This window comes from Salmo salar, chromosome ssa05, assembly GCF_905237065.1.
Source record: "Salmo salar chromosome ssa05, Ssal_v3.1, whole genome shotgun sequence".
Taxonomy (NCBI): domain Eukaryota; kingdom Metazoa; phylum Chordata; class Actinopteri; order Salmoniformes; family Salmonidae; genus Salmo; species Salmo salar.
The window spans coordinates 62,364,595-62,390,445 of NC_059446.1; the positions used below are offsets into that span (position 1 = coordinate 62,364,595).

The window sequence follows — 25,851 nt, forward strand, 5'->3', positions numbered from 1 at the left end:
AAAACCAGAATGTCGTCATCCCAGCCCCAGGCTGAAACACATTATCGCCTTTCTCAAGTGGCCGATCAAGGGACTGTGGGCTTAGGAGCGTGCCATGGCCGCCCCCGTCTTTGTGATTTTTCCTCTGTTTGCCGAAAAGGAGATTCCCGGTTGGAATATTATCGCTTTTTTACGAGATAAATTGCATAAAAATTGATTTTCAACACCGGTTGACATGCTGCGAAGTACGGTAATGGAATATTTAGAATTTTTTTGTCACGAATTGCGCCATGCGCACGACCCTGATTTACCATTTCGGATAGTGTCTAGGACGCACGAACAAAACGCCGCTATTCGGATATAACGATGGATTATTTTGGACCAAACCAACATTTGTTATTGAAGTAGCAGTCCTGGGAGTGCATTCTGACGAAGACAACAAAAGGTAATCAAACTTTTATAATAGTAAATCTGATTTTGGTGAAGGCTAAACTTGCCGGGTGTCTAAATAGCTAGCCCGTGATGGCTGGGCTATGTACTTAGAATATTGCAAAATGTGCTTTCACCAAAAAGCTATTTTAAAAATCGGACATATCGAGTGCATAGAGGAGTTCTGTATCTATAATTCTTAAAATAATTGTTATGCTTTTTGTGAACATTTATCGTGAGTAATTTAGTAAATTGTTAGCAAATTCCCCTGAAGTTTAGTATGCTAGTTCTGAACGTCACATGCTAATGTAAAAAGCTGTTTTTTGATATAAATATGAACTTGATTGAACAAAACATGCATGTATTGTATAACATAATGTCCTAGGTGTGTCATCTGATGAAGATCATCAAAGGTTAGTGCTGCATTTAGCTGTCTTCTGGGTTTTTGTGACATTATATGCTAGCTTGAAAAATGGGTGTCTGATTATTTCTGGCTGGGTACTCTGCTGACATAATCTAATGTTTTGTTTTCGCTGTAAAGCCTTTTTGAAATCGGACAGTGTGGTTAGATAAAGGAGAGTCTTGTCTTTAAAATGCTGTGAAATAGTCATATGTTTGAAAAATTGAAGTTTTTGTATTTTTGAGGAATTTGTAATTCGCGCCACGCCTATCATTGGATATTGGAGCAGGTGTTCCGCTAGCGGAACGTCTAGATGTAAGAGGTTAAATCATCACCCGTTTGTCGAAGTAGGCTGTGATTTGATGAGAAATTAACAGGCACCGCATCGATTATATGCAATGCAGGACACGTTAGATAAACTAGTAATATCATCAACCATGTGTAGTTAACTAGTGATTATGTTAAGATTGATAGTTTTTTATAATATAAGTTTAATGCTAGCTAGCAACTTACCTTGGCTTCTTGCTGCCCTCGCGTAACAGGTAGTCAGCCTGCCATGCAGGCTCCTCGTGGAGTGCAATGTAAGGCAGGTGGTTAGAGCGTTGGACTAGTAACCAGAAGGTTGCAAAAACGAATCCCCGAATCCCCCCTGAACAAGGCAGTTAACCCCCGTTCCTAGGCCGTCATTGAAAATAAGAATGTGTTCTTAATCTGACTTGCCGGGTTAAATAAAGGTGTGTAAAAAATAAAAAAATAAAACAATTACCGATTGTTATGAAAACTTGAAATCGGCCCTAATTAATCGGCCATTCCGATTAATCAGTCGACCTCTAGTTGCAACACTCACTATTGAGTTCCAAACTGCCTTTGGAAGCAACGTCAGCAAATTAACTGTTCGTGGGGAGCTTCATGAAATGGGTTTCCATGGCTGAGCAGCAGCACACAAGCGTAACATGCTGACCACACTTCGCGTGAGCGAGCGTCGCAAAATACATTTTGAAATCCATGTTATTCAATTATTGCACCCACACTGCCAAGGAGCGTCTGCGATGCCAAGGGCTAAAATAGAACTCCTTTCTATTTCTGATGCAGATCGCGCTGAAAGTCCTGCCTATCCCATCTCCTCATTGGTTTATCGAAGCAGGTACCCACGATCTCCTCATTGGTTATACCCACGTGGGTGATTGAAAGATAAACTGTTTTGCCGGTCGTCGTGGTAATACTATGGAAGTTTAGATGCTGATAACCATATAAGTTCAAAGATGAAAAAGCCTGGAAGGAGGAGAGATGACTAGAAACGATTCGGTTGGCCATTTTATGTGTGGATTAATTGTCAGAGTAGAGGACCTTGTGCATTTCAGGTAAAATAACAACTCAATGTTTATATCCCAGGACAAATTAGCTAGCAACAGCAAGCTAGCTAAATAGGACAAATTAGCTAGCAAGTGCAAGCTAACTAGCTAAATTGCCATACATGTTTAATGCTTTTCGACCTGTCCCCAAATTAATGTCATTGGTTCAGAGTGTGTTTTGATATTTTAACCTGCGTGTCGTGATCGCGTTTGGTGTAGGGGGACAAAATAAATGTGCGCACGATGGCGCACGCGTGCAGCCGGTTTGGGTTCCGTGTAGATCACCATGCACAATGCCAAGCGTTGGCTGGAATGGTGTAAAGCTCACCGCCATTGGACTTAGGCTTGCGTTCTCTGGAGTGATGAATCACGCTTCACCATCTGGCAGTTCAACAGATTAATCTGGGTTTGACGGATGCCAGGAGATCGCTATTTCCCCAATGCATAGTGCCAACTGTAAAGTTTGGTGGAGGAGGAATAATGGTCTGGAGCTGTTTTTCATGCTTCGGGCTTGGCCCCTTAGTTCCAGTGAACGGAAATCTTGAAGCTACAGCATACAATTATATTCCAACTTTGTGGCAACAGTTTGGGGATGACCCTTTCCTGTTTCAGCATGACAACGTATCCGTGCACAAAGTGAGGTCCATACAGAAATGGTTTGTCGAGAACTTGACTGGCCTTGAAGATACCCCTCTAGTGGTGTGGGGGCTGTGCTTTGGCAAAGTGGGTGGGGTTATATCCTGCCTGGTTGGCCCTGTCCCGGGGTATCGTTGGTGTCTTCCGACCCCTCCCGTCTCAGCCTCCAGTATTTATGCCGCAATAGTTTGTGTCGGGGGGCTATGGTCAGTCTGTTATATCTGGAGTATTTCTCCTGTCTTATCCGATGTACTGTGTGAATGTAAGTACGCTCCCTCTAATTCTCTCTCTCCCTCCCCTCCCGGAGGACCTGAGCCTTGGGACCTTGCCTCAGGACTACCTGGCTTGATGACTCCTTGCTGTCCCCAGTCCACCTGGTGGTGCTGCTGCTCCCCAGTTTCAACTGTTTTGACTGCGGCTATGGAACCCTGACCTGTTCACTGGACGTGCTACCCTGTCCCGGACCTGCTGTTTTCGACTCTCTCACTCTCTACCAGACCTGCGGTCTCAACCTCTGAATGCTCTACTATGAAAAGCCAACTGACATTCATTCCTGAGGTGCTGACCTGTGCTGACCCTCTACAACCACTGTGATGATGATGATTATGAGACCCTGCTGGTAATCTATGAACGTTTGAACATCTTGGCCACGTACTGTTATAATCTCAACCCGGCACAGCCAGAAGAAGACTGGGCCACCCCTCAGAGCCTGGGTCCTCTCCATGTGTCTTCCTAGGTTCCTGCCTTTCCAGGGAGTTTTTCCTAGCCACTGTGCTTCTACATTTGCATTTCTTGCTGTTTGGGGTTTTAGGCTGGGTTTCTGTATAGCACTTTGACATCGGCTGAAATAAGTTTGATTGCAAGAGCCCTGACCTCAACCCCATCGAACACCTCTGGGATGAATTGTAACGCCGACTGCAAGCCAAGCCTAAATCGCACAACATCAGTGCCCGTCCTCACTAATGCTCGTGGCTGAATGGAAGCAAGTCCCTGCAGAAATGTTCCAACATCTAGTGGAATGCCTTCCCAGAAGAGTGGAGGCTGTTATAGCAGCAAAGAGGGGACCAACTTCATTAATGCCCATGATATTGGAATGAGATGTTTGACAACCATGTGTCCACATACTTTTGGTAATATAGTGTGTCCCTCTACCTTCATCGTTCGTTCAGTCTCTCACCTTTTCACGGCCAAAAGCAGAGGGTAGTGATTAGAAAGCAGCGGGCCTCAGAATCTGACATCCTCTCGACTCAGTAAATACTCAGAGACTCAGTAGAGTTAAGTAGAACTCTCCTACGTCCCTCCCTTCTCCAGCCAGGTCACCCGTGATACAAGTCAGTAGTCGACGTCCATCCAGGTCTCAAGACGTTGGAAACCGGCCACTAGAGGCAACAGTGAGCGCTGTTACCTTTAGGTAGGTTTCGGTTTTGCTAGGGCGTTGTGGACGGGGATGGCGGATAGGTGTAAGCATCTGCCTCGGGTTGCAAGTTCGAATCCAAGGATAGAAAGTTGCTTCGGAGTTAATGCCTGAACTTTAAAAACACTTCAAAATGTGACCTTTTGAACAACTTCTAAATTCGATGCTTGAGAAATATGGATGAACGTCTAATTCTAATGTGAGACCAGGCTGGATGCCCTATCCTTGCCCCTTTCTTTGCCCCCCCGGTCACCCCAAAAAGAGGAAGAGGATGGGAGCAGGTTGACTCAGCTGTGGGGGGATTTGGGCAGGCGGGCTGACACACACACTAACCCCAAAACAACAGCAGAGATGAGAGGACCCCTGCTCAGAGGATGAGGAGAAGAGAGGATGAGAAGATAGGAGTGGGAGGTTATACAGGCACATGCTCTACCAGGAAGGAGAGAGGAGAAAAGATAACATGTCCAGGATATGTGTGTGTGTGTGTGTGTGTGTGTGTGTGTGTGTGTGTGTGTGTGTGTGTGTGTGTGTGTGTGTGTGTGTTTGTGAGTGAGACTATTAGGCAATATACCGTTTATACCATATGTTGGGGTATTTCGAAATACAGACGGTATGATATTCAATACCGATAAACCAGGGTTTGCGTGCTACGCCACTGCTTATAACTATAAGTATAACTATAAGAAACCTAAGATGTGGCAAATCAATTATATCCAGCTCAGGGCTCCAGCTATGCATTTGGTTTGCTAACTTGCTAGCTAAGTGGCTAAGTGTCAAGATCCAGATTCTTGGTTAGAGGAGAGACATTCAATCCCCTCCTGGATCAAGATCCTCGTTGCCTAAATTGTTGTGCATTTCCATTTTAATAGCACCCCTTGTGTGCACTTCCGGTAATACTGTGTAACCCAGTATGGTACAGAAACAGTATGAAAATCTGGATACTGCCCAACTCTCAAGACTATCAGACTATCATTGAAAGGTATTACCTTCTGGGTCGAAGGTTTGGAAGACTCTCCTGGCCTGTTCAGACGGAGACTCAGGAGCCACCAGACACATCTCCTACAAAGACAAGAGAAAGGGACATATGTCAGATCAACATTATATTATAGTCTAAACACAGAAATTAGACAGGCTTCCAATTCTCCAGAAAATCCCAACAGAGAGAGAGCGAGAGAGATGTTGTGTAGACTGAGGCACACAGAGATCACATAATAGGTCAAGAATTAAAAGATTACAACACCGGCTCTAAGGAGTGCGCGCGTGTGTAAGCTAGCATGTGAATGTAAGAGCTTGCTTGTGTGTGTACGGACTATCATTATCATCAGGCTCTGTTGGGTTATTAGCTGATCTGCAGATAAAACCAGACGTTTTGTTTTCACTCAAAACACATATCAGCCAATCAGACGCTCACACAGAGAGTTATAGTTGTTTGTTTGCTGGCTCAGAGTGACGTTGCCAGGGGGACTCGGGAGGAGAAATAAGGAGAGACAGATTTCACAGAGATAGGACAGTGTGTGTGTGTGTGTGTGTGTTGAGATGGGGGGGTAAGTCCCATCCTCTGGATTCATCAACCCCCAACTCCGTACTCCCTTACCCAAGTTTCATAGTGAAACATGACAGTTTTGACAGGCTGGGAACCAAACTGCAAAAGCAAACACGCACCGTGGTTAGCCTAGTATTAATGACACTGGCCGCATCCACTGAACTGGAGTATGTTTACTACAGTGGCGTTTTACACAAACACACTCAGCCCGAACATAAAGACACTCAGAAAATACCTAATAAACTGAGCACATCTCCCTCAGCTAGCTTTTATTAAAGTAGGAGTTCAGATGAAACAATAGGTTATCACAGACATATTACCGTCCTCAGGGGTCACAGAGAGAGAGAGAGAGAGACGAACAGAGAGAGAGATGACAGAGGGAGATCAGGGGAAGAGTTGGGGAGAAAGAGACATCAAGAGGAGAAGACTCCCAGCTGGTAGAGAGGAGTGCACACACACATTTCTCACTGTCAGAGCAGCTGGGGGTACAGAATGGGTAGATGTGTTAGTTTAAGTATCTCTATAAATCAAACGGTACATTCTTCCTCCAGATATATAGACATGGAGTCAGACGTGTGTGTTAAGGGTTAATGAATGGTCAGGGGGTTAACTGCCCTTACATGAGCATAATTTACTGAGGAGGACGTTGCTGAAGGGAGTGTGTATGTGTGACATACAGCGCATTCGGAAAGTATTCAGAACCCTTGACTTTTTCCACATTTTGTTAAGTTAGCCTTAAAATGTATTAAATAGTTTCCCCCCTTCAATCTACACACAATACCCCATAATAGCAAAAATAGATTTTAAGAAATGTTTGCTAATATATATATATATATATATATATATATATATATATATATATATATATACACACACACACACACACAGCTCAAAAAAATAAAGGGAACACTTAAACACAATGTAACTCCAAGTCAATCACACTTCTGTGAAATCAAACTGTCCACTTAGGAAGCAACACTGACTGACAATACATTTCACATGCTGTTGTGCAAATGGAATAGACAACAGGTGGAAATTATAGGCAATTAGCAAGACACCCCCAATAAAGGAGTGGTTCTGCAGGTGGTGACCACAGACCACTTCTCAGTCCCTATGCTGATGTTTTGGTCACTTTTGAATGCTGGCGGTGCTTTCACTCTAGTGGTAGCATGAGACGGAGTCTACAACCCACACAAGTGGCTCAGGTAGTGCAGCTCATCCAGGATGGCACATCAATGCGAGCTGTAGCAAGAAGGTTTGCTGTGTCTGTCAGCGTAGTGTCCAGAGCATGGAGGCGCTACCAGGAGACAGGCCAGTACATCAGGAGATGTGGAGGAGGCCGTAGGAGGGCAACAACCCAGCAGTAGGACCGCTACCTCCGCCTTTGTGCAAGGAGGAGCAGGAGCACTGCCAGAGCCCTGCAAAATGACCTCCAACAGGCCACAAATGTGCATGTGTCTGCTCAAACAGTCAGTTACAGAGTCCATGAGGGTGGTATGAGGGCCCGACATCCACAGGTGGGGGTTGTGCTTACAGCCCAACACCGTGCAGGACGTTTGGCATTTGCCAGAGAACACCAAGATTGGCAAATTCGCCACTGGCGCCCTGTGCTCTTCACAGATGAAAGCAGGTTCACACTGAGCACGTGACAGAGTCTGGAGACGCCGTGGAGAACGTTCTGCTGCCTGCAACATCCTCCAGCATGACCGGTTTGGCGGTGGGTCAGTCATGGTGTGGGGTGGCATTTCTTTGGGGGGCCGCACAGCCCTCCATGTGCTCGCCAGAGGTAGCCTGACTGCCATTAGGTACCGAGATGAGATCCTCAGACCCTTTGTGAGACCATATGCTGGTGCGGTTGGCCCTGGGTTCCTCCTAATGCAAGACAATGCTAGACCTCATGTTGCTGGAGTGTGTCAGCAGTTCCTGCAAGAGGAAGGCATTGATGCTATGGACTGGCCCGCCCGTTCCCCAGACCTGAATCCAATTGAGCACATCTGGGACATCATGTCTCGCTCCATCCACCAATGCCACGTTGCACCACAGACTGTCCAGGAGTTTAGGGGCAGGTCTGGGAGGAGATCCCTCAGGAGACCATCTGCCACCTCATCAGGAGCATGCCCAGGCATTGTAGGGACGTGGAGGCACGTGGAGGCCACACACACTACTGAGCCTCATTTTGACTTGTTTTAAGGACATTACATCAAAGTTGGATCAGCCTGTAGTGTGGTTTTCCACTTTAATTTTGAGTGTGACTCCAAATCCAGACCTCCATGGGTTGATAAATTGGATTTCCATTGATTATTTTTGTGTGATTCAGCACATTCAACTATGTAAAGAAAAAAGTATTTAATAAGATTATTTCATTCATTCAGATCTAGGATGTGTTATTTTATTGTTCCCTTTATTTTTTTGAGCAGTGTATATATAAAAACAGATATCACATTTACATAAGTATTCAGACCCATTACTCAGTACTTTGTTGAAGCACATTTGGCAGCGATTACAGCATCAAGTCTTCTTGGGTATGACACTACAAGCTTGGCACATCTGTATTTGGGGAGTTTCTCTTATTCTTCTCTGCAGATCCTCTCAAGCTCTGTCAGGTTAGATGGGGAGTGTTGCTGCACAGCTATTTTCAGGTCTCTCCAGAAATGTCAGATTGGGTTCAAGTCCGGGCTCTGGCTGTGCCCCTCAAGGACATTGAGACTTGTCCCGAAGCCACTCCTGCAATTTCTTGGCTGTGTGCTTAGGGTCGTAGTCCTGTTGGAAGGTAACCCTTCACCCCAGTCTGAGGTCCTGAGCATTCTGGAGCAGGTTTTCATCAAGGATCTCTGTACTTTGCTCTGTTCATCTTTCCTTCAATCGTGACTAGTCTCCCAGTCTCTGACGCTGAAAAACATCCCCACAGCATGATGCTGCCACCACCATGCTTCACCATAGGGATGGTGCCAGGTTTCCTCCAGACATGATGCTTGGTATTCAGGCCAAAGAGTTCAATCTTGGTTTCATCAGACCAGAGAACCTTCTTTCTCATGGTCTGAGTGTCCTTAAGGTGCCTTTTGGCAAACTCCAAGCCGGCTGTCATGTGCCTTTTACTGAGGAGAGGCTTCCGTCTGGCCATTCTACCATAAAGGCCTGATTGGTGGTGTGCTGCAGATATGGTTGTCCTTCTGGAAGGTTCTCCCATCTCCACAGAGAAACTCTAGAGCTCTGTCAGAGTGACCATCGGGTTCTTGGTCACCTCCCTGACCAAGGCCTTTCTCCCCGTTTGCTCAGTTTGGCAGGGTGTCCAGATTTAGGAAGAGTTTCGGTGGTTCCAAACTTCTTCCATTTAAGAATGATGGAGGCCAATGTGTTCTTGGGGACATTCATTGCTGTAGACATTTTTTTGGTACCCTTACCCAGATCTGTGCCTTGACACAATTCTGTCTCGGAGCTCTACGGACAACTCCTTTGAGCTCATGGCTTGATTTTTGCTCTGATATGCACTGTCAACTGTGGGACCTTATATAGACAGGTGTGCGCCTTTCTAAATCATGTCCAATACATCTTATTTACTACAGGTGGACTACAATCAAGTTGTAGAAACATCTCAAGGATGATCAATGGAAACAAGATGCACCTGAGCTCAATTTCGAGTCTCACAGCTGCCATGACTCTCCTGTGAAGACCTGAATGATCAGGTTACAGTGGGTCCGCTATACAGCGCCCTCGCTCTCCAACAGAGGGGGAGAGGGGTGAAGTTTGCCGTTTTATGACAGTCTTAAATACCTGCAGGAACTCACTCTCCCACTCTGCAGAAATGAAAGTAAAAAAATCCCTTTGTTACAACAGAGATTTTGTAGTACTGTGACGTCCAAGATTGGATAATGAAACAATATTTCTGTAATCCAAACACTTGGAATGGTCCATGGCTATTTAAAGAACAATCCTGTTCATTACAAATTCATTACAAATTTGTGATGTCAATAAAGACGGTATAACCAAATAACGATAACTCTAGAAATGTAAATCTGATAACTGGGACGTATACATCTAAATGTTGTGGAACTTATATGATTAAATATTAAACTATTTGTGAGAAGATGAAATGTGAGTTTAGCCTTCTAAATGAGAGAATTGTTTTTCCATGTAAAGTTTTACCCAGTCAGTAACCACGCCCACGTGAGCACAGACCTTGTGGCAACGTGACTGACACCACCCTCCAAGGTGAGTGCTTAACCTGTTGGGGTTAGGGGGCAGTATTGACACAGCCGGATAAAAACGTAACCGATTTAATCTGGTTACTACTCCTGCCCAGTAACTATAATATGCATATAATTATTGGCTTTGGATAGAAAACACCCTAAAGTTTCTAAAACTGTTTGAATGGTGTCTGTAGAATAACAGAACTCATATGGCAGGCAAAAACCTGAGAAGATTCTGTACAGGAAGTGGCCTGTCTGACAAGTTGTTGTTCATCTTGGCTCTTTTTATTGAAGACTGAGGATCTTTGCTGTAACATGACACTTCCTACAGCTCCCATAGGCTCTCAGAGCCCGGGAAAAAGCTGAATGATATCGAGGCAGCCCCAGGCTGAAACACATTTACGCTTTTGGCAAGTGGCCGATCAGAGGACAATGGGCTTAGGCGCGTGCACGAGTCGACCCCGTGCTTTATTTTCTTTCCTCTTTTTACCTAAACGCAGATTCCCGGTCGGAATATTATCGCTTTTTTTACGAGAAAAATGGCATAAAAATTGATTTTAAACAGCGGTTGACATGCTTCGAAGTACGGTAATGGAATATTTAGAATTTTTTTGTCACGAAATGCGCCGTGCTCGTCACCCTTCTTTACCCTTTCGGATAGTGTCTTGAACGCACGAACAAAACGCCGCTGTTTGAATATAACTATGGATTATTTGGGACCAAACCAACATTTGTTATTGAAGTAGAAGTCCTGGGAGTGCATTCTGACGAAGAACACCAAAGTTAATAAACATTTTCTTATAGTAAATCTGACTTTGGTGAGTGCTAAACTTGCTGGGTGTCTAAATAGCTAGCCCTGTGATGCCGGGCTATCTACTTAGAATATTGCAAAATGTGCTTTCACCGAAAAGCTATTTTAAAATCGGACATATCGAGTGCATAGAGGAGTTCTGTATCTATAATTCTTAAAATAATTGTTATGCTTTTTGTGAACGTTTATCGTGAGTAATTTAGTAAATTTTTAGTAAATTCACCGGAAGTTTGCGGGGGGTATGCTAGTTCTGAACGTCACATGCTAATGTAAAAAGCTGGTTTTTGATATAAATATGAACTTGATTGAACAAAACATGCATGTATTGTATAACATAATGTCCTAGGTGTGTCATCTGATGAAGATCAAAGGTTAGTGCTGCATTTAGCTGTCTTCTGGGTTTTTGTGACATTATATGCTAGCTTGAAAAATGGGTGTCTGATTATTTCTGGCTGGGTACTCTGCTGACATAATCTAATGTTTTGCTTTCGTTGTAAAGCCTTTTTGAAATCGGACAGTGTGATTAGATTAACGAGAGTCTTGTCTTTAAAATGCTGTAAAATAGTCATATGTTTGAGAAATTGAAGTAATAGCATTTCTAAGGTATTTGAATAACGCGCCACAGGATTCCACTGGCTGTTACGTAGGTGGGACGATTTCGTCCCGCCGGCCCTAGAGAGGTTAATAGGACTCGCTGAAGAATTTGCATATTAGACCAGAAAAACATGGAGCGTGGCTGCACGTTGAAATGGTAGGAATTTAAATCTCTAGAGACCAGTACTTTTCCGGGTTGCTACGGGTGTGTGAAATGGTTCTAGCTCTACATTAGACCAGAGTGACCGACAGCGTGAGCTGAAAGGTACGAAATGGTTTGAAAATCTCTCGGAGACTGTCGAATTACTCCCCGTAGATGGATCGAGTATTTTCAACAGAGACAGCAAAGACATACACACGTAAATATGTACATTGCAATTCTTTCGAATGAGCGGCCATGCAAAGTATTTGCATTTCCATGAGCTGTAATGTACAATCGTGGAACTCCTTTGTTTTTCCCTTTCCCTCTCTTTTGAATCCGCCATTTCGGTTTAGTCCACCAGGGATCTTTCATTGCATTGTGTTAGTAACCAATAACTATACCGTGTGTGTGTGTGTGTGTGTGTGTGTGTGTGTGTGTGTGTATTTCTGTATGATTATTTAGTTAGAAAATAAATAAGCCAATTTGCATACCACCGATTCATTTATGCTAGGGTTTGTGCAGATATCCAAGAATTTTGCGACATTCAGAATGAGTCTGATAAGGTAAATAATAATTAATGAATTGACTGACTGATGTAAGAGATATTTATATCTTTAGAGTTTAGTCGGGAGATAGTAACTCATTAACTTTCCCGTGGTACCCCAGATTACTACTTAATTGTTATATGATTAATCGTGTAATATTTGAATGTGGTATGTCATTATTTTATAAATTAACAGTCAAACACATTAATGATAGTCACGACATAGCAAAGTGACTGAATAGATATTTCTGTTCCTAAAAAAAAAACTTTTTGCTTTGTCATTATAGGGTATTCTGTTTAGAATGCAGAGGATTTTTCCCCATTTTGTTACATTACAGCCTTATTCTAAAATGTATTTATTTTTTTTAATCAAGGGGTCTGAATACTTTCCGATGGCACTGTACAGTATAACCCAGCTATAGAGACTGGGTTAACTCATGTACTCTCCTCTAGCAGTGAGGGTTAAGACTCAAGAGTTATAACTGTAGGTAATAACACAGCGCTGGAACCTATATGAGAGATGCAGGAGACACACACACACACACACACACAGGAAATATTCCCAGTCGGTATTCACGTAATAATATGGAATGCCCCTCAACCACAAATTGCAGAACAAACATTTTTCATTCACCCACATTGTAAGCTGCAACTTCGTCGTAGTTTTTTTGTTCTACAGAAATAACAAAACATGCCGAAAAGCTGCTCTGTTGTTCAAAGTACATGTAGCCAAGTCAAAAATCACAACCTACGGTTCGCAATGCTCCCATGTAGGGAAATAGATCTTGCGAGAAGAGCCCTGTGTCTTCAGGCTATCCGGTGTGGGAGAGTGGGAAATGTGGGGACGTGTTGTCCAAGTAGTCTACACATAGCTGTGTGTGTGGAAGACATTTCATCACAGGTAAGACATTTAACTTGTTTAGTATAGTCCGTTTGTAACTCCACTCACTACTTGCAGCTGTATAGTCTGTTGTTGGTCTTAACTAGCTTAATGTTAAAGTTATCTAGCATTCACTCACGTGGCTGCTAGCATCATGATGAAAACGGGCGAGGGAAGCACTACAATATTACCTTTTTATAAGTAGGGAGAACGCTAGGGAGCAGGCAATGTTGAAAAGTAAACTTTAGACATGTTGTACTTTTCTTAAAATGTAGTTTTGTAAACGACTAAAACAGACAAAAAAAATGGTGCTTGAAAAATGTCAAGTTTCTGCTGTGAGCCAATGGGGTAATCATCACAGGTTGTTTTCCACACAAGCGGGCAGGGTCGTGACATTCTATCACCTCCATGTCTCAGCCATAACCAGGTCTTGAGTCTCCTTAAGAGACAGTAAACATACTGTCATTTACAGACAAGGCAACATATCATTACCTGAAGTCTGCCCACACACATACAATGAGCTCAGATACAATAACGCGACACACTAACAAAACGTGTCTATGTACAGGTAACTGCCAAAATAAAGAAAACACCAACATGAAGTCTTAATAGGGTGTGGGGCCACCACAAGCCACCAGAAGTTAATGCACCTTGGCATAGATTCTACAAGTGTCTAACTTTATTGGAGGGATCCGACACCATTCTTCCATGAGATATTCCATCATTTGGGGTTTTGTTGATGGAAAACGCTGTCTCAGGCACCGCTCTAGAATCTCCCATAAGTGTTCAATTGGGTTGAGATCTGGTGACACACACACACAAACTTTAAACTCCCTATGCTCCTTTGAGACCACTCTTTCAAAAAGTCACAGATCTCTTCTAGCCATGATAGCCAAAATAATGGGCAACTGTGCATTTTTATACAACACCCTAAGCATGATGGGATATGAATTGCTTAATTAACTTAATGAACACCCGCTTTCAACATATTTTGTATTCCTCATTTACCCAAGTGTTTCCTTTATTTTGGCAGTTACCTATTTGTGTGTAGCGTGTGTGGGTGGGTTAAATGCCAGGCCTGCTAGTATGTCTTTGATGTGTGTTTTATTAGAGGCCTGGAGATGCTGCTGAGTTTAGATTACATGTCATGTCACACACTCCACAGGGAAGGGGTGTGTGTATTAGCGCCGTCCCCTTCCAGCCTCTTGTTTGCTTGCACTGGACCAGAGGACTGCATTCTCTAAATGTGTATGCACGTGCACACACCCCAATGGTACCAAGATGTGTGCGCTATGAAAATCAAGAGGAATGCATTCCAAACTAGCTCAGAACCTAATTCTGTTCCACAAACCCTCAAATCTGTTGTCTACTGGAGCAGATTCTTATTAAACAGATCCAGCTCCTGAACAGCAACAGAAAACCTCTTAAAATAGAAACACACTAGTCCAGCTCATCTCTATCCATCTGTTTCTCTCCCCTTCCCTCCTACTTTAGTTTGGGCATTTTCTAACCCTCTTTCTATCCCTCTCACCTTCTCCCTCCCTCCCTCCCTCCCTCCAGCCTCTCCTTAACCCCTCGCTCTCTCCTGAGATGTAAGTAGTTGTAGATGGGTGTAGCCTTACCCCTCTCGTCGATCCCGCTCTACCCCTCCTTTGTCCCTCTGTTCTGTCCTGACACATACTTTCATCAGCCTCTCCATCTATCCATCCCTGACCATTCTCTTCCTCTGTCACGCTAACAGGAACTCCTAGTCTACAGTGTGTGTGGTGTTGGTTTAGTGTTTCGCTTTGTTAGGTGGAGAGCCTCTTGAAGCAGAAGACTCAATTACACTCAGACCTTTGTCCTGGCTAAGAGGGGCTGAGAGGTGTGCGTGCCAGAGAAAGACAGGTGATTAATGGTCTGTCAGGGACAACAAGCTATCTGGGGTCTCTGTCTAGGTGTGTATGTGTCTGAACAGAACAAGACTATAGAGAACAGGGCTATACAGGACAGCTGTAGAGACTGAGACCAGTCACAGACAAGGGGCCAGGCCCTATCACACACAGCCTTTGTCCCTGCTAGAATAGAACAGGTCAGATGCGTCAGAGAATAATGATGACGGTTACTGTACACATCTTTCACTCAGATCTAGCTTTGTGTGTGTGTGTGCACTCACAGGTAAGGTACATAGCACTTTTCTTTTTCTAAGATGCACTGAAAGGGAGACCTGCCTCAGACCTAATGACCCCATCCGCTCTCTCACTCACTGAGACGTTTAGGGACATGTACTTGTGTCTGTATTATACATCAGACACATGCTCTTTGGGGAAAGACAAAGTGAGTGTGTGTGTGTGGTGTGTGAGAAAGAGGCTACTCTCTTGAGAGACACTGAGGGCCAGAAGAGCTGCTCTATCTCCCGTTAAATCACTGACCCATAACGGTGCTACTACACACAAACACACACCGGTTAAACCATCAGAGTACGTAAACACACAGACACACACAGCTCCCGAGAGGGGCTTAAGGATAAGAGGATAGAGGCCTGTGAATGGCATCACTCTCAGATGGAAAGGAAGAGAGAAAGGAGGAAACACTACAGAGAGAGAAGACAAAGAGGACATGGTCCACTAGGACAGCCAGAAGCCATTTTAAAGTACATCCTTCCTTCCGCACTCCCATCCTTTCAGGATTAAAATATATGTCATTATGACTGATGTGACATGACAGGATAGGGTTAATGACAGGGCTGTAATGGGGCAGGTTGAGAGCGTCAAGATTCTTGGTGTCCACATCACCAACCAACTAACATGGTTGAAGCACACCAAGACAGTTGTGAAGAGGGCACGAAAAAAACTATTCCCCTTCAGGAGACTGAAAATATTTGGCATGGGTCCTCAGATCCTCAAATAGTTCTACAGCTGCACCATCGAGATCATCCTGACTGGTTGCATCACCGCCTGGTATGGCAACTGCTCGGCCTCCGACCACAAAGCACTACAGAGGGTAGTGCGTACGGGCCAGTACATCACTGAGGCAAAGCTTCCTGACATTCAGGACCTCTATACCAGGCAGTGTCAGGAAGGCCCAAAAAAAAGACTCCAGCCAGCCTAGTCATAGACTGTCCTCTCTGCTACCGCACGGCAAGCGGTACCAGAGCGCCAAGTATAGGTCCAAAAGGCTCCTTAACAGTTTCTACCCTGAAGCCATAAGACTCCTGAACAGCTAATCAAATGGCTACCTTGACTATTTGCATTGTCCCCCCATTTTTACGCTGCTGCTACTCTGTTTATTATCCATGCATAGTCACTTTACCTACACATTACCTAGACTAACCTGTGCCCCCGCACATCGACTCTGTACCGGTACCCCCTGTATATAGCCTCGCTACTGTTCTTTAAAACATGTTTTTTTTAAATGGTGCATTCTGATTTGCTTAATAAGGAATTTGAAAAGATTCATACTTTTACGTTTGATACTTGACCCTTGTGTAGTCTTAAACATTCTGTATACTCCCTTTGTCCTAAGGGTAAAAAATGACCCGCCTTCACTAAACCCCTAAAATAAAGCAGCTTAATTGAATTAGAAACCCCAAATCTATTTTGCATGAAGAAACAACCTGTCATTCGTCAAACTTTGTGAATACCTGGGTTTTCCCTCTTCACAATGCAGAAAGACCGCATTTAAATCAGTGGACACCACTCCTTTTTATTACAACACACCTGACATAATTGTGTTCTTTACTAAAGTAGATTTATTTTTATTATTGGTAAAGGTACTGCATAGGAGTAAACCATTTTTTAGCAAGAGAAAGCAGCAGACATGTGCAGAATGTTGTTTTGAATGCATTTTATTGAAGGGAAACAACAGTCGTGAACTTTTTTGGCAACAGTGATATATTCTTATAGTGTACAATGAGGAATTCAACTACAAAATACTAGGCTTCTCCCATTGTTTAACCATTGCCCACATCCACAAGGTGTATAAAGAACAATAAAAATAAAATACAAAACAAAAAATGTGAAGAACATAAAATTCATCAACTCTAAATTAGCACACATGCAAGTGTGTGTGCATGGACTTTGCAGATGTATCTCAATCATGTGCAGCACATAGTATTTGTTTTACAGTCCTTCTTTGGGGGGGGCAGAATCTCCTCCTCTTGCCTGCCCCAGCCTCAGGTGGATCAGGACAAGATTCAGCCCCCTGAACAGCTTTCACATGCGCTGCAGAGGCTGCTGTGCAGGGGAGGCACTCCCTTTAAATGTGTGGGGTTACAAATGCCTTTCCCAGCTGCTCCAGGAACACCCTCTTGTTCCGCTTATCAGGCATCCAGGTAGGGTTGATCTTGTTCCATATCACGAAGGCATTGTATTAGGACACATCAATGATGTTATGGAAGATGACCAGGGGCCAGCGGGCAGTCATCCTGCAGCTGTAAGTACTATCACCTTGTCCAGGTTGTCCACGCCTCCTTTGTTGTGGTTGTAGTCCAGGATGATGGCTGGCTTCCTGTCCTCACGATCACTGATCTCAGCCATTTTGTGCAGTGTGCTCAGGAGGACCACATTCTTGTTCCTCTTTGGGAGGTAAGAAACTAGAGTGGTGGCGAAGGCAATCTTTGAAGAGAAGGCCTCCCTCCCCCTTTTTGCGAGGAGTGCAGGGGGTGCTCAGGCGTGTTCTTTCTAACTGTGCCAACCATGGTGATCTTCCTCTTCAGAAGCTGCTGGCTGAGTTCAATCAGTAACACACTTAATCTCAATTTATCATTGTGTGCGTCTTTGTGGTTTGTAAATTATAACTGCCGGGTCAGAAATGACCGTAATATAATCTTTGTACCCTGGGGGTGTACAGCTTTCATGGAAATATGAACAAAGGCGATGTTTCACTTTTTGTAATGTTGGGGGTCACTCTAGGAAAAGGGTTTTCTGCTGTTTTTGATTTTTGACCCTTAAGACAACACAAGGTTTAAGTATCTTTTGGCAATTACAATTACTTTTGATAGGTAAGTATGTGTAAAACCAAATACTTTCAGACTTTTACTCAATAAGTATTTTACTGGGTGACTCACTTTTACTTGAGTCATCTTTACTTTTACTCAAGTATGACAATTGGGTACTTTTTCCAACACTGCATAAAACACATATCATTGTGTCAAGGTTAATTTATGATCACTATGTTTGTACAAGATGACTTGGTGTTATACCCTGGGTTGTCCTCAACAGAATGAGCCTGTTTGTTGTGAAGAGAATTTGATGCGCACCACGCATCTGAATGCACACGACTCAATTCTGAGAACCAAAATTACGATCTGCTTCTCTGAATTGCCTTGTGAAAGCCTAACACAAATATCTTATTTTATAATTTAGCTTGTCATGTTGGCTATAGAAGTTTTCAAATTATGCTCACCTGACCCAGATTTATAATGGACTATCAGTAATTGGGTAAAGGCGGGGATGCTGGGCTGTGTTCAAAACAACTACAAGTGTGCTTGCTCTAGTTCTTCATCGGCACAGCTATGAGAGCTTAAAATAAATAAAAAACACAAAAAAAAGACTTCTTTGAGTCATAATGTGCATTGAAATTACTTAGGAACTGTGCACACTTTGGAGAGGTATGGATGTTGTCTCAAAGTTTCCAAATACACAAAATATTCTCTCCACAATCTCTCTCCTCCCCTGCCTTTCTTCCTTCTCCCTCTAGTCTCATCCCCTCTCCTCTCCCTCCTTCTCTGTGGTGACAGAAGGCCTCAGATCCCATTACAGGCCATTATAGAGAGCCTGTAATGGGATGAAGAGAGGTGGATGGTGGGGGGGGGAGGTAAAAAGAGGGAGGGTGGTGGAGAGTTAGATCAGATAAAAACACTAATGCTATGAGGCAGTCACACACTAATGGTCTAAAAGCCACACTAACAATGACGGGACATCACACACACTAGATAAAGACACAGGGGAACCCTAGAACAGGCATCACAAGATGCATGGTTTGAGGTCAGCTCCAGAGCTCTCTCAACACTAACACACTGAAAGCTGTTGTCGTCGTCGTCATCACACACACACTACATTAACTAGTTACAACTGTAATGACACGATATGCACGCGTGCGTGTGTGAGAAAGAGAGAGAACGTGTGTCTGACGGGGCAGACAGCTCCTCTCCCTAATCAGCGTAGCGTCAGCTGCATGAGCTCAGTGTGTGTTGAGGATGGAGGAGAACCCAAACCGGATGCCATATCCTACATATCTTTGCTTACCATAATAATATGCATAACCTGCTTGATTGCTTACACAAAAGTTAAAATGGTTTGAAGTACAAGGGGTAAAAAATATTTTTGGTTTAAAATTTAACTCCTTTTTCGTGATATTCAAATTGGTAGTTACGATCTTGTCGCATCGCTGCAACTCCCCAACAGGCTCGGGAGAGGCGAAGCTCGAATCATGCGTCCTCTGAAACAAGTCACGCTGCGTCTTAACACCTGCTTGCTTAACCCGGAAGCCAGCCGCACAAATGTGTCGGAGGAAACACTGTTCAACTGACGACTAAAGTCAGCTTGCAGGCGACCGGCCTGCCTCAAGGAGTCGCTAGAACACGATGAGCCCTGGAAAGCCCCACGGCCAAACCCTCCCTTAACGACACTGGGCCAATTGTGCGCCGCCATACGGGACTCCCGGTCACGGTACAAGTGTTTTTATACAACCCTGTGACCCAGATCACACAGAATTCTCAGAGGCCTCAACATGTGACAATCCAAACTTGAAATAGCTCTAGCTCCTGAATATCACTCTCTGTACCAAAAATCAGCAGATGCCTCACTGTTCAATTGAAAGTCGAATGAGATTCATATCACCCAACGTCTGTAATGATGCATGTATACGTCATTCAGAAAAACTATATACTGTAGCCTTGAGACAGAAGAATAAATTGGCCTTTTGTGCCATTTGTTTCTTAGCCATTAGGGTTTTTTAGCCACTGGTTTTGACATACTGTAGATGTAAATGCCATGCTATTAATTTTGTACTATGCTCTTGCATCTAAGTAACTTGCCCTCACATCTTGCATATTGAATGTAAATTCATATACTGAAATGTTTTACTTCGACCACACCATGGCCTTGAGTCTCCTCTCTCTCCAGCCAAGTGAACAATCATAAATGAGGGGTCCACAGAGTGTCCACGGTCTCCAGCGGGACAAACGGATCCAGATGGGAACTCCGGGATCACATTCCCAAAAGGAAAACAACCACCTGAGGGCACACACACATCTATGACCATTAACGCTAATCAGGATCAGGTTCCCCCTCTCTCAGGAGTGTGTGTGTACTATGTCACCAGTGCCTTGGGAGCCATGGTGGTTATTGGAAGTCATCACAGTGAAATCATGAGGACCATGACTCTGGGTCATCTAGTTTGCCTCGACATGTGTACCAGTCCCCTAGCAGGCAGACACTACCCAGTACCCTGCTTTTTCCCAGGGGACATGGAACAACTGCTCTAATCTAAAATGATAGTTCACTCCAACATCAAGATGTTTCCAACCCTCAAGACATAAGCGGAGTCGAAGCACAATACACAACATCTTCACAGATGATATGGGACTTGGACTCATCTCAATAAGACCCCTTTAAAAGGCCTGGAAACTGCTGACAAACTTCTGCTTTTGGAGTTAACGATCACTTTACACAATAATTGTATTATCCATTTCCTCGAAAATCCATTGGGTGTGGTGTTATGAGGTAAACGCTAGCTGTAACATTCTGTTTTCCTCTGATGCCATATCCTGTACCAGAGAGAATCAATTCCCTCCGGCCTTAAGCTGATTGCTGGCTTTGATACGCAGGTATAGCAGTATATAGTTACACACACGATCCACAGCCAACAGAATCCAGTGCCTGTATACATATGCAGAAGGATCTTAGAATGATAAATTCTTCCAAGAATAATCTCTTACTAAAATAGTGTTCCAAATTGTTAAAAAAAAAGTAATTTTACTTAAAGATAGAATGTGCAGTAGGGGGGAAACAGTGCCACCCCACCACCATTGTTATAGGTCGTTATCAATAAAACGTCACAATACGGTGCAGAATGTTCGATTTGCCTGCTAGAGGGCAAGGAGACCCCGAACTCCACTTACACCATTGACAACTATGTGCTGTTTTCAAGGGATTGTTAAATAAAATGATAATTATTTGGCTGTAACAATCACCTCTTGAAGAACATAGAACTCCAAATTTCAGATTTTTCCATACAAAACAATTGCTCACATTTAGCTCAGCTCTTTCATCAGTTATATAGCAAGTAACTGCATGCTTTTCATGGGCAGTAAACATGATTATGTCATACATGAGGGTAGCCTCAATCTCTCAATATTGGCCACCATTAATTTGATATTTGAGTGATAAAATAAAAAAGTGAACTATACCTGACAAGTATTTTAAGTTTATGATAATTTTCCCATCCTTTGTGCCTGTCTGTCAAGCAGCAGAAGGAAGCATTTGCCAATGTACTGTTAGCTGATATTTTCTACTCTGCAAGCTACCAGTAGAAACTTTGTACAGTTGGCTAAACAGTGGTAAGTAGACCTAATGTACTTTTTTTTATCCAACCAACGTAGACCTACTTAGTGAAGTTAGCTAACATCCCCTTTTCAACTTTGTTTAAGTGTTTGAAAGTTAGAGGAATAAATATCATACCCCCCCCCCAAAAAAAATGCTAACCTCCCATTACTTATTGTAAAGGGGAGAGCTTAGCATGTCTTGGGGGGGATGATATTTGTGCGTCTAACTTTTTCACGATTCATTCAGGACTATCCGTAAAAATGGTAGCATGTTTAGAAACATACATTATTTACCATTAGTTTCTATTAGGCACAAAATTATCTGAAACCACCAAAACAAACAGCAAAAGCATTCAGCAACTGTGTAGAGTCACAAGTTTGATGTAAACATTGCGTGCTAGGAATATGGGACCAAATACTAAACTGTGACTACTTCAATACACATACAGTACCAGTCAAAAGTTTGAACACCTACTCATTCCATGGTTTTTATTTTTATATTGTAGAATAATAGTGAAGACAAACTATGAAATAACACATGTGGAATCATGTAGTAACCAAAAAAAGTGTTAAGTCAAAATACACTGCTTAAAAAAATAAAGGGAACACTAAAATAACACATCCTAGATCTGAATGAATGAAATAATCTTAAATACTTTTTTCTTTACATAGTTGAATGTGCTGACAACAAAAATCACAAAAATAATCAATGGAAATCCAATTTATCAACCCAAGGAGGTCTGGATTTGGAGTCACACTCAAAATTAAAGTGGAAAACCACACTACAGGCTGATCCAACTTTGATGTAATGTCCTTAAAACAAGTCAAAATGAGGCTCAGTAGTGTGTGTGGCCTCCACGTGCCTGTATGAACCCCCTACAACACCTGGGCATGCTCCTGATGAGGTGGCGGATGGTCTCCTGAGGGATCTCCTCCCAGACCTGGACTAAAGCATCCGCCAACTCCTGGACAGTCTGTGGTGCAACGTGGCGTTGGTGGATGGAGTGAGACATGATGTCCCAGATGTGCTCAATTGGATTCAGGTCTGGGGAACGGGCGGGCCAGTCCATAGCATCAATGCCTTCCTCTTGCAGGAACTGCTGACACACTCCAGCCACATGAGGTCTAGCATTGTCTTGCATTAGGAGGAACCCAGGGCCAACCGCACCAGCATATGGTCTCACAAGGGGTCTGAGGATCTCATCTCGGTACCTAATGGCAGTCAGGCTACCTCTGGCGAGCACATGGAGGGCTGTGCGGCACCCAGAAGAAATGCCACCCCACACCATGACTGACCCACCGCCAAACCGATCATGCTGGAGGATGTTGCAGGCAGCAGAACGTTCTCCACGGCGTCCCAAGACTCTGTCACGTGCTCAGTGTGAACCTGCTTTCATCTGTGAAGAGCACAGGGCGCCAGTGGCGAATTTGCCAATCTTGGTGTTCGCTGGCAAATGCCAAACGTCCTGCACGGTGTTGGGCTGTAAGCACAACCCCCACCTGTGGATGTCAGGCCCTCATACCACCCTCATGGAGTCTGTTTCTGACCGTTTGAGCAGACACATGCACATTTGTGGCCTGCTGGAGGTCATTTTGCAGGGCTCTGGCAGTGCTCCTCCTGCTCCTCCTTGCACAAAGGCGGAGGTAGCGGTCCTGCTGCTGGGTTGTTGCCCTCCTACGGCCTCCTCCACGTCTCCTGATGTACTGGCCTGTCTCCTGGTAGCGCCTCCATGCTCTGGACACTACGCTGACAGACACAGCAAACCTTCTTGCCACAGCTCGCATTGATGTGCCATCCTGGATGAGCTGCACTACCTGAGCCACTTGTGTGGGTTGTAGACTCCGTCTCATGCTACCACTAGAGTGAAAGCACCACCAGCATTCAAAAGTGACCAAAACATCAGCCAGAAAGCATAGGAACTGAGAAGTGGTCTGTGGTCACCACCTGCAGAACCACTCCTGTATTGGGAGTGTCTTGCTAATTGCCTATAATTTCCACCTGTTGTCTATTCCATTTGCACACTATTCCATTTGATTTCACAGAAGTGTGATTGACTTGGAGTTACATTGTGTTGTTTAAGTGTTCCCTTTATTTTTTTGAGCAGTGTATATTTTATATGAGATTCTTCAAAGTAGCCACCCTTTGCCTTGATGACCACTCGGGGAGCTCCCGACGAGTGGCGCAGCGGTCTAAGGCACTGCATCGCCGTGCTAGAAGCGTCACTATAGACCCTGGTTCGATTCCAGGCTATATCCCAACCACAATTGGCCCAACGTCATCTGGGTTAGGGTTTGGCTGAGGTAGGCCAACATTGTAAATAAGAATTTGTTCATAACTGACTTGCCTAGTTAAATAAAAAGGTTAAATAAACAGGTGTGCCTTGTTAAAAGTTAATTTGTGGAATTTCTTTCCTTCTTAATGCGTTTGAGCCAATCAGTTGTGTTGTGACAAGGTAAAGTTGGTAGCCCTATTTGGTAAAAGACCAAGTCCATTATATGGCAAGTACAGCTCAAATAAGCAAAGAAACGACAGTCCATCATTACTTTAAGACATGAAGGTCAGTCTCAAAAACCATCAAGCACTGATGAAGAAACTGGCTCATGAGGACCGCCACTGGAAAGGAAGACCCAGAGTAACCTCTGCTGCAGAGGATAAGTTCATTAGAGTTACCAGTCTCATAAATTCCAGCCCAAATAAACACTTCAGAGTTCAAGTAACAGACACATCTCAATCAACTGTTCAGAGGAGACAGCGTGAATCAGGCCTTCACGGTCGCATCGCTGCAAAGAAACACTACTAAAGGACACCAATGAGAAGAGACTTGCTTGGGCCAAGAAACACAAGCAATAAACATTAGACCGGTAGAAATCTGTCCTTTGGGCTGATGAGTCCAAATTTGAGATTTTTGGTTCCAACTGCCTTGTCTTTGTGAGACACAGAGTAGGTGAACAGATGATCTCTGCATGTGTAGTTCCCACCGCGAAGCACGGAGGAGTAGTGATGGTGCTTTGCTCGTGACACTGTCTGATTTATTTAGAAATAAAGCGATACGCCATCCCATCTGGTGTGCGCTTAGTGGGACCATCATTTGTTTTTCAACAGGTAAATGACCCAACACACCCCCAGGCCGTGTAAGGGCTATTTTGACCAAGATGGAGAGTGGTGAGGTGCTGAATCAGATGACCTGGCCCCCACAATCACCCAACCTGAACCCAATTGAGTTTGTTTGGGATGAGTTGGACTGCAGAGTGAAAGGAAAAACAGCCAACAAGTGCTCAGCATATGTGGGAACTCCTTCAAGACTGTTGGAAAAGCATTCCAGGTGAAGCCAGGTGAGAGAACACCGAGTGCGCAAAGCTGTCAAGGCAAAGGATGACTACTTTGAAGAATCTCAAATATATTTTGATTTGTTTAACACTTTTTTGGTTACTATATGATTCCATGTGTTATTTCATAGTTTTGATGTCTTCACTATTATTCTACAATGCAGAAAATAGTAAAAATAAAGAAAAACCCAAACTTTTGACTGGTACTGTAAGTGAATGTGGCAATACTTTTGGTCCCCTAAAATGGTGGGGTACAAACAGTGCTGTAATTTCTGAACAGTTCACCCGAAAATACTCTCAAATGTAAGCAGACAGTGTGCACTTTAACCTCAGTCGTATCATTTCAAATCCAAAGTGCTGGAATAAAAAGAACCAAAACAAAAGAAATGTGTCACTGTCCCAATACTTTGAGCTCACTGTATATGGCTAGTTAACAAACTAACTTTCAGGGGATAAACTAGATGGCTATATCCGAATAGTTTCATTTGCTTGCCATCTATTATAGTGGTGATTACAGTAGTGTGACTGACGACTTTACCATGACGAGGACTTGCCAATGTCAAGCTCTTTCCAAAAGCCTAAATCTCTGATGAAGCAAGCTAAATGACACGTCTGCTTAGCTAGCCAGCTACATGCCAAATGGATAGGTTACCCTGAAGTACATGATCAATTGATGTTTACGGAAAGCATGCAGTAAAACTATCAGAGCTAAATGTGTAATAATCTGAACTGTGTAGTTCTGACTATGCTCTTCAAGGAGGTGATGATATTAAAACCTTGTCTTGCTAATTGCCTATAATTTCCACCTGTTGTCTATTCCATTTGCACAACAGCATGTGAAATTTATTGTCAATCAGTGTTGCTTCCTAAGTGGACAGTTTGATTTCACAGAAGTGTGATTGACTTGGAGTTACATTGTGTTGTTTAAGTGTTCCCTTTATTTTTTTTTAGCAGTGTAGTTATATTGACTACGTCCGTCCGAGCTCGCTCATTAATGTCTTAATCGAAATTACGGATTGCCTCTTATCCGCTTGTCGTCCCCTTATGTCATAGTTTATATGCCTTGTAAATGAAGTTGAATGAACT

General features: G+C 43.6%; 1 protein-coding gene across 1 annotated transcript in view; it reads right to left on the minus strand.

Moving 5' to 3' along the window:
* The window catches only part of LOC106605428 (ubiquitin carboxyl-terminal hydrolase MINDY-3), a 43,630-nt gene that overhangs the window by 11,908 nt on the left and 5,871 nt on the right, over nt 1-25,851 (minus strand). Inside the window, exon 11 of the mRNA XM_014201075.2 lies at nt 5,197-5,269. Within this exon, the coding sequence (XP_014056550.2) occupies nt 5,197-5,269 (73 nt within the window). The remainder of the gene's footprint in view (nt 1-5,196; nt 5,270-25,851) is intronic.